The 15,820-nt window shown below is 44.7% G+C and overlaps 1 protein-coding gene across 6 annotated transcripts in view; it reads right to left on the bottom strand.

Moving 5' to 3' along the window:
* SULF2 (sulfatase 2) overlaps positions 1-15,820 on the bottom strand; it is a 127,251-nt gene that overhangs the window by 51,060 nt on the left and 60,371 nt on the right. For 4 of the 6 annotated variants that reach the window (XM_075350640.1, XM_075350636.1, XM_075350639.1 and 1 more), the window contains 2 exons: positions 6,225-6,445; positions 627-866 (listed from right to left, as the gene is read on the bottom strand). In XM_075350640.1, coding sequence (XP_075206755.1) covers positions 627-866; positions 6,225-6,399 — 415 coding nt within the window. In that variant the 5' untranslated portion in view covers positions 6,400-6,445. Of the gene's footprint in view, positions 1-626; positions 867-6,224; positions 6,446-14,343; positions 14,622-15,820 lie in introns of those variants that run through there. The other 2 variants (XM_075350637.1, XM_075350641.1) reach the window with 2 other exon arrangements.

Raw genomic sequence — 15,820 nt, forward strand, 5'->3', positions numbered from 1 at the left:
GGGTGAGGACTTGATTAGATGCAGCCGACAAGTGGTGCCGCTAATTACTGTGAATTGTTTGCAGCCGATTAGAATAATCCCCGTCCACCGCCCCAAACGATTTAGAGGCATCAATTTGTCACAATTTACACCAAAAAAAAGGAAAAACAAAGCTGCCCCCGATCCACGAATTCTGTCACCCCTGATTATTATTTATCTTCACTCAGGGGAAAAACTGTGAAAACACGATCGTCTGTTATCAGCACATTCACCAGAAGGAATAAAGAGGACGGCTGCTGCAGTCCTATGTAAGCGAAGCTTCATCAGCGGATCAGGAAAAGCTCTGCTCTTTTCCAATAATCATTGGGAGACTGCACCTGCACTGATCCATTGTAACAAACCCTCAGCTGTGAGAAGTATTTGGTCAGGATGAGTTTTCAGTCTCCGAATGTCTCCAATTCACTGATAGCAAGCAGATAATGTGGAAACGGTAAGGAGTTTACACACTGGGGACGATTCAACAAGACGAGTGTTCAGACAGTTTTACTCCGGGATTTGTAGCTCTGCCGCATCGTCTCCTGGAGCCTCAGCCTACACCAACATTGCACAGCTACAGATGTGGACTGTGCATGACGCCGCGGTCTCACCTGTCCTGTAGCCGGTGTTATTCAGGTACACAGAGAAGGTGTGCGGCTCGTGTTGCGCCTGCCATGACGGTGACGAGCAGTTCTCGTTGTTAGTATAGGTGTTGTGGTTGTGGACATACTTTCCCGTCAGGATAGAGGAGCGGGACGGGCAGCACATGGGCGTGGTGACAAAGGCGTTTATAAAGCGCGTCCCACCCTGCTCCATGATGCGCTTCGTCTTGTTCATCACGGACATGGAACCTGGAAAATAAATAAGAAAACAAAAAAGATCAGGAGCCTGGACTTAAGGAATACGATGTGGTCTGGACATATCACATAATGAAACAAGAATGATGGTATAATACACTATATTACAGCACTGGCGGTATAATAACACTATAATACAGCACTAGCAGTATAATACCACTATAATAATACAGGATTCGAGCCATGGCAGCTTAATGGATGAACGTTTTGTAGCTCAATTCTGTGCCTCCTAGGTTCACCAGGGTCTTCTCCACCGTTATCTTGATTGTATCCAGCCATAGAGTTACTGGTCTTCCTCTTCACCTTGTTCCTTCTTTTCTTCTGACCATGATGTCCTTCTCCATTGATTGCTCTCTTCATATGAGGTATCCAAAGTAGGCAAGTCATAGCTTGGTAATCCTTGGCTTGATTTGTTCCAAAATTGGATTTTTTTGCCCTTCTTACCATCCATAGTATTGAGAACAATCTTCTCAAGCACCACATTTGGAAGGCATTGATTCTTCTTCTGCCATATTTCTTTATCATCCAGGTTTCGCATTCATATGTTCCCACAGAAAAAAAAAAAAACAGACTATGTGCGAGCAGTGTCTTCATCGCCAGTGAAATGTTCCTCTATTTGAACACTGTCCAGTGACTTCATTGTTGATTTGCCTATAGCTATTCTCCTAATGACTTCCATTGTTGTCGCTGCATCTTGAGTGACCATTGATCCGAGTAGGTTGAAGTCCTTTACTACTTTCAGATTATCGCCGTCGATCTCATGTGTGTACCGATTGTACCTGGCAGTAGTCAATATCTGAGTGTTCTTTGTAATGAACAGGAGTCCCATGTTTGAGCTTTCCATCTTGACACTCCGTAATAAGTCTTTTATTCCATCTACGCTTGTTACTATCGATGTTGTATCGTCTGCGTATTTAAGATTGTTGATGTCTTGTCCAGCAATTTTGATTCCTTCTTTTTTGGCAAATTCGGCCTTTCTGAAAATAGCTTTTGCATATAAATTGAAGAGAAATGGTGAGATGATGCATCGTTGTCAGACACCTCGCTCTTCTTTGAACCAGACCGTGTCATCGTGTTCTGTCCGGACTGTGCTTCTTGGTCAATGTAAAGATTCCTGATGAGGCTGATGAGATGGTTTGGCACATCCATATCCTTTATGGTATTCCAAAGTATCTGGTGGTCAACACAGTCAAAGACTTAACCATTGACGCAAAAATTGATTTAACTGTTATATTCTTTGGCCTTTTCCATCACCATCTAATTTTAGCAATCACATCTTTTGTTTCTCTGCCTCCTCTGCTTGTTCCTCTGGCAACTCTCTGGAAGGTTGTAGCCTCCTTTGTAAGATCTTCAGTAGTATTTTGCTTGCATGAGGTCTGAGCGCAATAGTCTGATAGTTTCCACAGTTGGTAGCATCTCCCTTCTTAGGAATAAACACTGATCTTGTTTAGTCCTTGGGCAAATTTACCAGTCATTCATATATGTTGCCACAGGCGTGTGATCACATCCACTGCTGCTTCATAAGACTTTATTAGCGCTATTGGAATATTGTCATATCCAGGTGCTTTGTCTTTTGACAGAAGCTTTATCGCAGCAATCACTCAGTCTTTCAAGATATTTGGTTCGCTATCATTTCCAGTCTCCGTTTCTTCCTGTATCACGGAGTTGTTCTTGTAGACATGCTCAGTGTATTCTTTCTATCTTTCCTTGATCTGTTCTGGCTCATACCTCAATAATAATACAGGACTGGCGGTATAATACCACTATAATAATACAGGACTGGCGGTATAATACCACTATAATAATAAAGGACTGGGGGTATAATACCACTATAATAATAGAGGACTGGGGGTTTAATACCACTATAATAATACAGGACCAGCGGTATAATACCACTATAATAATAAAGGACCGGGGGTATAATGCCACTATAATAATACAGGACCAGCGGTATAATACCACTATAATAATACAGGACCAGCGGTATAATACTACTATAATAATAGAGGACTGGGGGTTTAATACCACTATAATAATACAGGACCGGCGGAGAAATACCACTATAATAATACAGGACCAGCGGTATAATACCACTATAATAATACAGGACCAGCGGTATAATACCACTATAATAATAGAGGACTGGGGGTTTAATACCACTATAATAATACAGGACCGGCGGTGCAATACCACTATAATAATACAGGACTTGTGGTATAATACCAATTTTTTAATATAGGACTGGTGGTATAATACCACTATAATAATAATAATAATAATAATAATAATAATAATAACAATAATAATAATACAGGACGAGTGGTACAATACTACTATAATTCAGGATGGGTGGTAGAATACTACTGCTATAATAATACAGGATAGGTGGTATAATACTACTGTAATAACACAGGAGTGGTGGTATAATTCCACTATAATAACACAGGAGTGGTGGTATAATTCCACTATAATACATCCGATCTATAATAAATAACATTAAATTCTTACTATAAACAATGCGACACTGGATGTGACAAGAATATAAGATATGATATAATATAAAAGTGGATGATGAATACAGAGGATTTCTCAGGTAGATCCCAGTGATTTCACATTACAACCTCTTTCCTGCCCTATATTTCAGGGGGTCGGAGGCTCAGCCCCCCATACTGCAGACTCAGGCGACACATCACCCCGTTGCGTCTCTCTGTGGCTACAGTAAACGCTCTTCCATTAAGGCTCTCCGGCTGATTGTGAGGATGTGACAGGAGCATCTGTGCGGACACGATGGTACATGCAGCGCGGCCCTGGAGAGTGCACCGCACCCCGCCACCACCGATATAGAAACACATGATCTAATATGAAGGTAATGTGGGATGACAGCGGAGGGGCGGCCGCCATCACAAGAGGAGCACAACTAGGGCGACGATAAATATTTAAAACTTACAGTCAAAACAACTTCAGATTTACATCACTACAACCCCCAACAGACAAAACGGTACAACATTAACCCCCTACATGCTCAACGGAGCCAAGGACCCCCCGCCAAAGTATCATTAGTCCCTCCCTGCCATGTATCTATACATTACGTATTCTCACTTCCTCTCGCATATTGATATATTGATATATTATATGATTATTTACTTGCTCCTATGTATCAAGATATTACTATTAAACACTTTCCTCTCTTGTATCGCTATGAAAAATGTACCAATACTCGGGAGGAAATATTATTATTATTATGATTATTATTGTTATTATTGTAGAAAAACACAAAAGGAGGTGATTATCAAAATAATAATAATTTTGTTCCTTTGGTATATAGATATATTATCAATAATCACCTCCACTCGTGTAGATACAGTCTCAGTACTATCAATTTCTTCCTCTCCTGTATCAATATGTTTTTACTAATTACTTTTCTTATTCACTTCATCCTGTGTCTATATATTATTATTATTAATAATAAACATTTCCTCTCATGTATTAATAAAAGCAGTGAAACGAGGAACAAAATAAAACACTTAATTTTTTTTTATTCCCCTAAAAACATTTATTATTATTAACAATAATTTATTCCTCTAAAGCATTTATTTTATCCCCCTAAAGCATTAATAATAATAATAATGATTATTATTATTAATAATAAATGCTTTAGGGGAATAAACTAAATGCTTTAGAGGAATAAAATAATAAATAATAATAATAATAATAATAAATAAAAGCTTTAGGAGAATAAAATAATAATTAAATGCTTTAGGGGGACAAAATAATTAATAAAATAATAATTTTAAAATGATTAATAATAATGTAATGATTTAGGGGTATATAATATTATTATGATATACCCCTAAATCATTAAATTATTATTAATCATTTTAATATTATTATTTTTTTAATTATTTTGTCCCCCTAAAGCATTTAATAATTATTTTATTCTTCTAAAGCATTTAATTATTATTTTATTCCCCTAAAGCATTTAATTATTATTATTATTATTAAATAATAATAGCGTTGATACTCAAGAGGAAAAAATAATCATGATAAATCAATACTTGAGGAAATCAATACTTGAGGAAGAAAATAATAAACAACAACAACAATGTATCAATACTCAAGAGGAAAAATAATACTGTAAATAATAATGTATCAATATTTGAGTGTAGTAATAATAATAATAATAATAATAATAATAATAATAATAATATTATAGCAAAACAGGAGGGGGTTGATTTTCACTGTATCATCAATATACTAGAGAAAGGTATTAATATTTTTAATCACCTCCTCCCATGTCTATACACTTTCATCATTATTAATAATTTCTCCCCCTCTTGTATCGATACGTTATTACTAATCACTTGCTCCCATGTATAGATTCATTCTAAATATCATTCATTTCTTGCTCCCGTGTAGCGATACATTAATGTTATTTCCTTTCTCTCTTGTATAGGTACAGTATTAGATTTCTTTATCTCATGCCTCAATATAATTTTACCATTTGCTTCGTCTCATATCAATAAATGATTATTAATAATTTCTTCATTGATATTATTTGTAATCTCTCCATCCTATGTATTGATATATTATATTATTATACATCAGTCATGTTGGCTCATGCTTGGCTCCATTATTATTAATTTTCTTCATCATCTCATGCCCTGCTACATTATTATTTCTTCCCCTTGTATACGGATACATTGTTATTCCTTTTTACTTCTCTCGTATCGATGTATTGAGGATTTTCGGCCGCCGGCTATTTACATTTTCTGGATGAGCAGAATAATAAATGATCCCCGGGGCAGGGACTGAACAATCTCCATCTAATTGAAGAATGAAATTACCCTAATGTCAGCTGCACGTAATGAACGTGGCGGCGGCGGCTCCATCACTGGTGTTAGCAGATCTGACAAGTCGATGTAGACGCTGCTGTCTGGGGATTTGATGGCTCGGTAACTCGTAGTTAATGCATGCGGTGGCACGAGCGCTGCTGATAGATTCCAGGCGCAGGGGATAATCTGCCGCTCTGCAAATCTAAGCCCCAAAATTTCCTAGATTTGTCACTCTGCATGGATATTAGTGACAGGAAATGATGGTGAGCAGAGCGCGGCTGACATCACCTTCCGGCACCTGCGGCTTCATATAACGTATACAGGATGCAGCTGCCCAGCACCACAGCGCCGGACGCCATCTTTACATTTACACTCTTAGCTCACCTGACACCTGCCCTTCATTTATATACACAGCATTAGCCGCCATATTTCTTTGTACACTACTAGAACGGCGGTCAATTCTCTCCCCTCCTTATCATTTACATACAGCAAAAGCCGCCATCGTTATCATGGCACGTACCCAGCTCCACATCCTGGTCATCGGTCAGTACGAGGATGATGTTCGGGCGAATATTCCTGCGGTCCCTCTGGAATCGCCCCTTCAGTCGCTGCTTGGAAAAAAAGGGGAGGCTTCCCTCAATCACCGCCAGGATAGCCGCTACCAATAGGCCGAGCAGGAGAATGTGTCGCGCCATGGCGGTGGGATGAGGTCACGTCTCTTCAGAGGGGGAGTCACAAGTTCTGAGAACACAAATGGTTAAAGACAACTTGTGAAAAACTGCTATTTGCACTTATATATTCCATCCAAAGCTTGAAAATGTCGCCCGTTCACTGGCAAGTACAGGTATAATAAGGCCCGTGGGCACCTACCTGACGATGCAACCTCTTAGGAGGCAAGTACATGGCCGCCCCTTTAATGACTGGAGGTATGAGGCATTTTTCCTGCTCACAATGAATGGTCTATTTAACGAGGAATAATGCAGTTGCCTACTAATCCCTTATTAATTGGCCTCATTCACAGTCACTAGGAGGACGCTGCATGAATCCAACTCAACGCGCTATGGATTATTAACCGCCATTATTCCAAGGTTCTGCGCTCAATACTCAGTTATTCACCATCTCATCGGGAACGTTGTGAACCTCGCTGAAGCCGTGGGGTCACATGAGGCCGAAGCAGGTCTTGCCATCTCTCACAATCTGACAGCTGAACGTTACAATCATTGGCCTCCCCCCCACCATACACAATCACTGGCCTCCTAAGCGGGGACAGTGAATGGGCCGGGGCACGGGACGGAGGGGCTGCTGTAATTACACCGGCACTGACTCCATAGACCATTTACCATATACAGCAGCCAGATATCAAATCCCAGGTATCTGATCTGGAATTCGCACAGGATAATCACGCATACAGGAGGCAGAAAAAAAAATGGAAAAAGAAAGAAACGCTTCATTGGGTGAGTAGGCTTTTATAAGAGGTTAACAGAAAAATGGAAAAACTCACCAGAGACAGTACATAATATGCAATGTTGATGGTGTCACGTAAACCACTGGATGGCCAACCGTAGACGGGATGGGATGTGCTAAAATTTGTAGAGAAGCAACATAAGCCTAAATATGAAGGGCTCGCGAGAAGCAACTTCTGTTAGCTAGACAAAGGGCATCCCTCTTACCCAAAATGCGTTGGTTATTTAAAGGTTTTCTCTAGGTTTTATTATTTGTATTTTTTTTATTACAGACAACTAATTGTTCCATCATTAAGCTGGTAGCAGAGTTGTGCCCTTTCAGATAGTCCCTCATTTTTAGGCTTATGTGAATCCTTTAGATCTAACCACTCTATAAATTTTGGTGAATACAAAGCTGTCCATAGGGGACATAAAACCCCCATTTGAACCAGGATTTGCAGTCAAGTGAATTAGTGTTTACAAGTGCTGAACGCAAAAAGTGGCCGCCCAGGAGAACTGAGACGTAAGAGTCAATGACCAGACCTCCTGCACCCGTACAGAATCCAATGCTCTGCTGTACAACTCGAGGCAGCGTGGCACTGACGACGAGCAGGCTACCAAGTATGACTGACTGGGGGTCCTGCAGGCTCTGCAAGGGTTGGCAACATTCACTGTTTTCTACAATGTCTGGGGTACACAAGTGGCACAAAACTGAACCTCAATTTTAGGTAGATACAGAAGAAAAGGTCCTGCCATGGCGGATATAAAGGATAGATTTCAATGGAAAAATCCATACAATTTATGACCTGGATGCTGCTCAGGAAAGGGTACTGCCCTCTAGGTCAGGGGATGAGGGGGGTTAGCTGCCCTCTAGGTCAGGTGGAGGGGGGGGGGGGACTGCCTGCCCTTTAGGGTCAAATGCTGAAGGGGGGGGGGGGGGGACTGCTGCACGCTGTCTGGGTCAAGTGACAGAGAGGGTGGATGCGTCTGTTGCCTGCTCTCTGGGTCAGGTGACACGGGAGGTCGGGGGTCACTTGTCTGCTGTGTGGGTCAGGTGACAGAGAAGGGGGGTCTACTGCCTGCTCTCTGGGTTAGGTGACGGGCGAGGGGGGGGCTGCTGCCTGTTCTCTGGGTCAGGTGACGCAGCGGGAGCTGCTACCTGCCTTCTGTGTCAGGTGACAGAGGGGGCTATTGCCTGTTCTCTGGGTCACGTGACGGGAGTGATGCCTGTTCTGGGTCAGGCAATGAAGGGGAGGAGTCTGCTGCTTGCTCTGTGGGTCAGGTGATGGAAGGGGCTGTTGCCTGTTCCCTGGGTCAGATGACGCAGCGGGAGCTGCTACCTGCCTTCTGGGTCAGGTGACGCATGGGGGATGCTGCCTTCTGTTTGGGTCAGGTGACAGAGGATGGGTGCGGCTGTTGCCTGCTCTCTTGGTCAGGTGACGGAGGGGGAGGGAGAGGGCTGCTGCCTGGTCTCTGGGTCAGGAGACACAAGAGGGGGGCTGGTGCCTGGTCTCTGGCTCAGGTGAGGGGTGGGGGGGGTTGGTTGCCACCTGCCTTCTGGGTCAGGTGATGAAGGAGGCGGCTGCTGCTTACTCTCTGGGTCAGGCGACAAGGAGGGGGAATAGGTCAGGGAGGAGGCTGTCTGCTCTCTGCGTCAGGTGACGGGGGTCTGCTCTACTCTCTCTGTGTTGGGGGCTGACTGGAGATTGCACTATACTGTGTACATTGCAGTACGGCTCCAGCTCTCATAGATGAAACAAAGCTCTGGCTCAGTGGGTGAGATGTTTTTTTTTCATCCATCAGAGTTTGGGTTTTCGCCAAGTTGGACACAAAAGTGAAATAATTACGTTTTTAATATGTCGGCCTCGCCTTTGTCTGCCTGGAAAAAAGCCTAGAAAAATAATACATGTAAGAAGGACAAGGCAGTGGATTCCAGCGCAGTTCACAGTCTTTCTGAAAACAACTACAACACCTCTGAAATGGTGGAAAATTGGTGGCGTCGTCCCAGCGCAGAGGGGAGGAGGCTCATGTGACTGTGATTGCTGCAATTATTGGGAGCAGAGGCTTCTCTTACTCAATTGCTTCATCCAAGACACCCCCGGTGCCAGAAACAGAGAAACGCAAACCAAAACCAGACAGAAATGACAGTGACAAAAGCAAGCACAGACCAAACCAAAAACTGCGAGACCTCTGGACGAAATATTACTCGGAAACAACAGGACAGAGGGGAAAGATGAAAATACTAAAACTTTACAAAAGAACAAATCACGAGAGTAACAGTCAAATACAACGTCCAAATATGACACAAACTGTGCATAAACAATATCACCATGGAAGGCAAAAAATGTCATATTACAGTACCCAAACAGCCTCTACGGCGCCCAAACAGCACAGGCTCTACGGCGCCCAAACCGCGCAGCCTCTACGGCGCCCAAACAGGACAGCCTCTACGGCGCCCAAACAGCGCAGGCTCTACGGCGCCCAAACAGCGCAGGCTCTACGGCGCCCAAACAGCGCAGGCTCTACGGCGCCCAAACAGCGCAGGCTCTACGGCGCCCAAACAGCGCAGGCTCTACGGCGCCCAAACCACGCAGCCTCTACGGCGCCCAAACCGCGCAGCCTCTACGGCGCCCAAACAGCGCAGCCTCTACGGCGCCCAAACAGCACAGCCTCTACGGCGCCCAAACCGCGCAGCCTCTACGGCGCCCAAACAGCGCAGCCTCTACGGCGCCCAAACAGCGCAGCCTCTACAGCGCCCAAACCGCGCAGCCTCTACGGCGCCCAAACAGCGCAGGCTCTACGGCGCCCAAACCACGCAGCCTCTACGGCGCCCAAACAGCACAGCCTCAACGGCGCCCAAACAGCACAGCCTCAACAGCGCCCAAACAGCACAGCCTCAACGGCGCCCAAACAGCACAGCCTCAACGGCGCCCAAACAGCACAGCCTCTACGGCGCCCAAACAGCACAGCCTCTACGGCGCCCAAACAGCACAGCCTCTACGGCGCCCAAACAGCACAGCCTCTACGGCGCCCAAACAGCACAGCCTAGAAAGGGGCCAAAGAGCACAGCCTAGAAAGGGGCCAAAGAGCACAGCCTCTATGGTGCCTACGTAATATCTCTCTAGTGTCAAAATAATATCACTATACATATCCAAATATTACCAGTATTCAAACAACACCAAATAAGTGTCTTAATAATACTATATATTGTCCTAAAACATTTTTTTATACAGTATCCAAACAATACCCCCATACAGCGCCCAAGTAACATGATACACTGACCATACACTGTCCAAATAATATAAACATACAGTTGCAAGCCATGGCACTACAATATACACATGAATGAGCAATGAAATGCCTCAATAATAAATTATTCCATTTTTTACCACAATAATAGTGCCATACAATGCCTAAATAACAGTGATACATAATGGTTTACATAAACCCGCCTGGGCCCTGAAGACACATCGTTAAGCCATGTTCATTATCGCCTAGCAGTGCATCCTGGGATTGTGCACTGTATAAATATGGGAAACACTAATTGAGCTTTGGCTGTGTAGCAGGAAGCGTGCGCGGCCCATAGAGCTTCCTCAACTCTGCAGCTAATGAGCGCGGCTTCCGCTGATGAAAATACTTCACATCAAACATAAAGGGTCACACATCAAGGGGTATGTCCACCTCCTGTGCAGAGCGACGCATGAGGAGACCCCAAGTAACCTGTACAATCAAACCTCACCTTTTAGCTTACTGACAACATCTGTTATACTCCAATCACAGCCAGAGCTGCATACAAAATTCTGCCACTTGTCTGACAGACATTAAAGAGGTCCTCAGGGCACACGAAGATCAGATTGATTGACCGCTGCAATCCCTTCCCGGCAATAAACTATGTGGAGTAATGAAGATATGATAAATATCCGCCACTGAAGGTGCAGTTACTATTAATTAAGGTGATGGCTCATAACGAGAGTCCCCATAGCTCAAAATCAGACATTCATCTCCGTTACTGCGGGCACGGGGGCCAGTAATGGGATGTGATGGGTGGAGCGGCCCCCTGGGTGCAGCAAGTCGTATATTATCAGGGTTAGGATCACTGGGAATACTCCGACCATGATCAGCATCTCCTCCTACAAGTTTATCCTGCAGGAGGATTCATGGAGGAGATGAGCGGCCAGAACCACTGTTACCAGCAATCATCCGCCCCAACAGAGGCCGCGAGGAAGATCATCAGGCCCGCGGAGATCTAGAGAGCAAGAGGTCCGCCCAGAAGAGTGGCCACAACAATGGCTAATTCACATTATCACCATCCAGGGATATATAAAGAAAAGTAAGAAAAAAAAAAAATATTATATATATATCTCAATATATCAAGATATATCATCACTCAGTAACTTCATGAGTAAACAATAAAAGCCTGTGTAGCAGAGTCACATTACAGTACAGCAGGCAATACACGCCTGTGTAGCAGAGAGAGGAAGGTTACTATACAGCAGATAATACGAGCCTGTGTACCACAGAGGCAGGTTACTACGGTATATAGTAGACAATATAAGCCAAGCCTAGGTACTAGAGAGAGGAAGGCTACTGAATAGCAGACAATACAAGTCTGGGTATCAGAGAGAGGCAGGTTACTGTATAGTAGATAATACAAGCCTGGGTACCACAGAGGCAGGTTACTATATAGCACATGATACAACTCTATGTAGCAGAGAGAGGAAGGTTACTATACAGCAGATAATACAAGCCTGTGTACCACAGAGGCAGGTTACTCTATAGTAGACAATAGAAGCCTAGGTACTAGAGAGATGAAGGCTACTGAATAGCAGACAATACAAGTCTGGGTATCAGAGAGAGGCAGGTTACTGTATAGCAGATAATACAAGCCTGGCTAGCAGAAATATGCAGGTTACTGTAAAGCAGATTATACAGGTGTGTGTAGCAGAGAGCACATTACTGTACAACAGACAATACAAGCCTGTGCAACACAGAGGGGCAGTTTACTGTATAGCAGATAATACAACCCTGTGCAGAATAAAGACACAGTCAACTGCACATAATACAAGATGGGGCAACAAGTGTCAAGAGGGGCAAAATTTAGGGTGATGCAATCCAAGTTATGCATCCACATCTTAAACTCGTCTGCATTCCAAATCATGAGTCATTTGTCAGCAGCATGCTATTCTATTCATCCACACAGACCAGTGATGTGTACACTGATCCAGGCAGAAATAGGACTGCTTTAATTACGGAAGTTCAGATACATTTAAAGAAATCAGTATATATATGTGTTTCCTCATTTTATGTTAAGCTAAGTCATCATGATTCACTTAAGACCAGAAAGTCCCGTACGCGAGTACAGTTCAAACGCCATCTTGAGTCCTGTTTTTGGATATCTTCATATGGTCAGTATTCACAATTATAACAGTCCATAACACAAGTGAGATACAGATATATCAAACGAGTCCTTGAAGCATGAAGAGGCAGTGTAGTCTGCCACAGATAATACAAACCTGTGCGGCACAGAGAGGCAGCATATTGTACAGCAGATAATACAAGTGCAGCACTGACAGGTATGCTATTGTTCAACAGGCAGTGATGAATGTTGCACTAGATATACTAAAAAATATTGGCATCCAGACAGCAGGAAAGTGCTTACTATGTGACAGAGCACACCTTGTGGATGGGGGTGATCCACTATTGTATGTCACGTTTTTGCTCCACTTGTTCAAAAATGACTTGATACTTTTCCACCGGTCTCTTCATAAAAGGCTGGGGCTTAGAGTCCGGGCATGATGACCACACAGCCCAGACAGTGGCATAAATGACAGCGCTCATCCATCTGGTTAGATGATTCCAGCTCCTTCTTGGCCATGTGACACGCATGCAGTTCATGTTGAGAATCCTTCCCGGTAACATTCTTGTCATTTGTACATCCTGACTACTGATGAGATGATGTGTCAGGTCTCACCAAACAAAGGCAAAACCCCTGACCCTACATGGTGACCGCAGAGGACTATACCCACAGAACGTTGCAGGACACAGCAGACGGAGCAACGCTGACATCCGCCCGATAAGTCGCCCTTCCTCCTGCACTTCTATCCTCTGTTTATACTCTCCAAAGTCTCTAGAGACAAAATGTGAAGCAGCAACATCAGGACCCCGAGGGGATCTGCCCCGTGTAAACAGAAGTATGGTCATGTAACGCAAGCCGACACGCGTGATCTTATCTCCCCCTGGAGCTCCGAATTCTCCTCCATCTGCGTTCCTTAAGAGATTTAGGTACACAGATTTCTATCCAATCAGATCGATCCAACAGATGACGAAATTGGTCTGAGTTGGCCGTTTACACGCACAGATATACTGTATTTTTACATGAAGAGCCGATGCTCATCTTCCTCATCAGTTACGAGGAGGAAGATTTAGTTTCCCTATAATGGAGTCTTCCAGATGCCGCTCAATTGCCAATTTTCTTACGCACGTGAGATCAATTTTCTAGCAGCTAAGACCCAATTTCAATTGGGTCAATCGTCCATTTACGTGGGACGATAATCGTCAGAATTCATGCTACTTGCCGATCCTTGTCTGTGTGAATATACTCGGTGATCGGGTGACGAGTGAGCATGATCACATTGTGACCAGTGATGGACGGCCACACAGATCCAGTGATTTCCTGATGAAAATCATGCAATATTTGTGGGATCGAGTGATCACAGTAACGATTGTTATTCCCGACAGAGCTCGCAAACTCGGGATGATTGATGCATGTAAAATGAGCAATGATCTACTATGATCTAGTCTATCGGCGCTCGCGTGGACAATGCATCGGCAAGAATTAAAGGTGTTGTAGACCAATTATTAGTCAGATTGGACAAACAAAAAAGCACCTAAATCTCAGGGACAGGGATCAATGTATTCAGAGCCACTCAACTAAAAGTCCCAGCCTTTCCAAAAACCCATAGGCTGAATATATGGACATTAATGGGAACATGAAAACTATGGGATCTGCAATGACCGCTTAGTCTAAACCTGCGCCATTCTCTATGTATAAAGGAAGTCAGATCAGAATAAAAGAGCAAATAAAAAAAATCTAAAAGAAATCAAATTCTAGATCCAATCCCCTTCTGGTCACGTGACACTCGGTTATATTGCACATGACCCTAGGTATGACTCCATGATCGCTGCCGGATGACTTACCAGGCTCTGAGGGATGCTCCGTGTAAGGCTGATGCCCAGGTTTTAGTATGGCACATCCATGGCAGCTGCGATTAGACACATCAGTGGTCCCTGTGAGGTTGGCATCTGGCTTCTTAGACGTGTGAAGGGAGGAGAGGTGGATTGAACCTGTGGCCAAGTCCAGGAGCCCATGTCTCAGCAGAAGCCTTTGAGCGGTGTGAGGAAGACGAGGCAGCAGGGAGGCATCACCGCCCCGGGTCCTCCCAGTGATGTCATGGGCTGGGATTCCTCAGGGAGTCAGCGGCAGGTTTAAACTTCTGAGCCAAGTCATTCAAAGCTGCCAGACAGCGGCGGCAAGACCCTGCGTGCAAGGCGAGGAGGGAGCGAGGATACACAACAAGGGCAGGGTCCCTTTAAATATTCCTGCACCGTGAACAGCAGTGTCGTTAACTCTTTCGGCGAAGCTGCGGCGCCCGGCACAGTGTGTAAGAAAAGACGCGCCGGGAAGAGACGACAGCTCCAGAGGAAGACGGTGCAATTAGCAGAACGCTGCGTACATGACACGTCAGGGACAACAGATCGACTGGCACACTCTCCGGGGTAAAGCCAACACTCAGGTTAATGGAGGGAAAATGACTCCGCTCTGTCCCTTCCACTCAGCACAGATGACAGGACGACTAATTGATCTCTCAGAGACAGCCAGAAAAAATTACTCCACCCATGGGGTCTCCACATAAGAAATCACTCCAACCGTGGGGGCTCCACATACAGAAATCACTCCACCCGTGGGGTCTCCACATACAGAAATCATTCCACCCGTGGGGGCTCCACATAAGAAATCCCTCCACCCGTGGGGTCTCCACATAAGAAATCACTCCACCCATGGGGTCTCCACATAAGAAATCACTCCAACCGTGGGGGCTCCACATACAGAAATCCCTCCACCCGTGGGGGCTCCACATACAGAAATCCCTCCACCCGTGGGGGCTCCACATACAGAAATCCCTCCACCCGTGGGGGCTCCACATACAGAAATCACTCCACCCGTGGGGTCTCCATACACAGAAATCACTCCACCCGTGGGGTCTCCATACACAGAAATCACTCCATCCGTGAGGTCTCCACATACAGAAATCATTCCACCCGTGGGGGCTCCACATACAGAAATCATTCCACCCGTGGGGGCTCCACATACAGAAATCCCTCCACCCGTGGGGGCTCCACATACAGAAATCACTCCACCTGTGGGGGCTCCACATACAGAAATCACTCCACCCGTGGGGTCTCCATACACAGAAATCACTCCACCCGTGAGGTCTCCACATACAGAAATCACTCCATCCGTGGGGGCTCCACATACAGAAATCACTCCATCCGTGGGGGCTCCACATACAGAAATCACTCCACCCGTGGGGTCTCCACATACAGAAATCATTCCACCCGTGGGGGCTCCACATACAGAAATCCCTCCACCCGTGGGGGCTCCACATACAGAAAT

The sequence above is a fragment of the Anomaloglossus baeobatrachus genome, chromosome 5, assembly GCF_048569485.1.
Source record: "Anomaloglossus baeobatrachus isolate aAnoBae1 chromosome 5, aAnoBae1.hap1, whole genome shotgun sequence".
Classification (NCBI taxonomy): Eukaryota; Metazoa; Chordata; class Amphibia; order Anura; family Aromobatidae; genus Anomaloglossus; species Anomaloglossus baeobatrachus.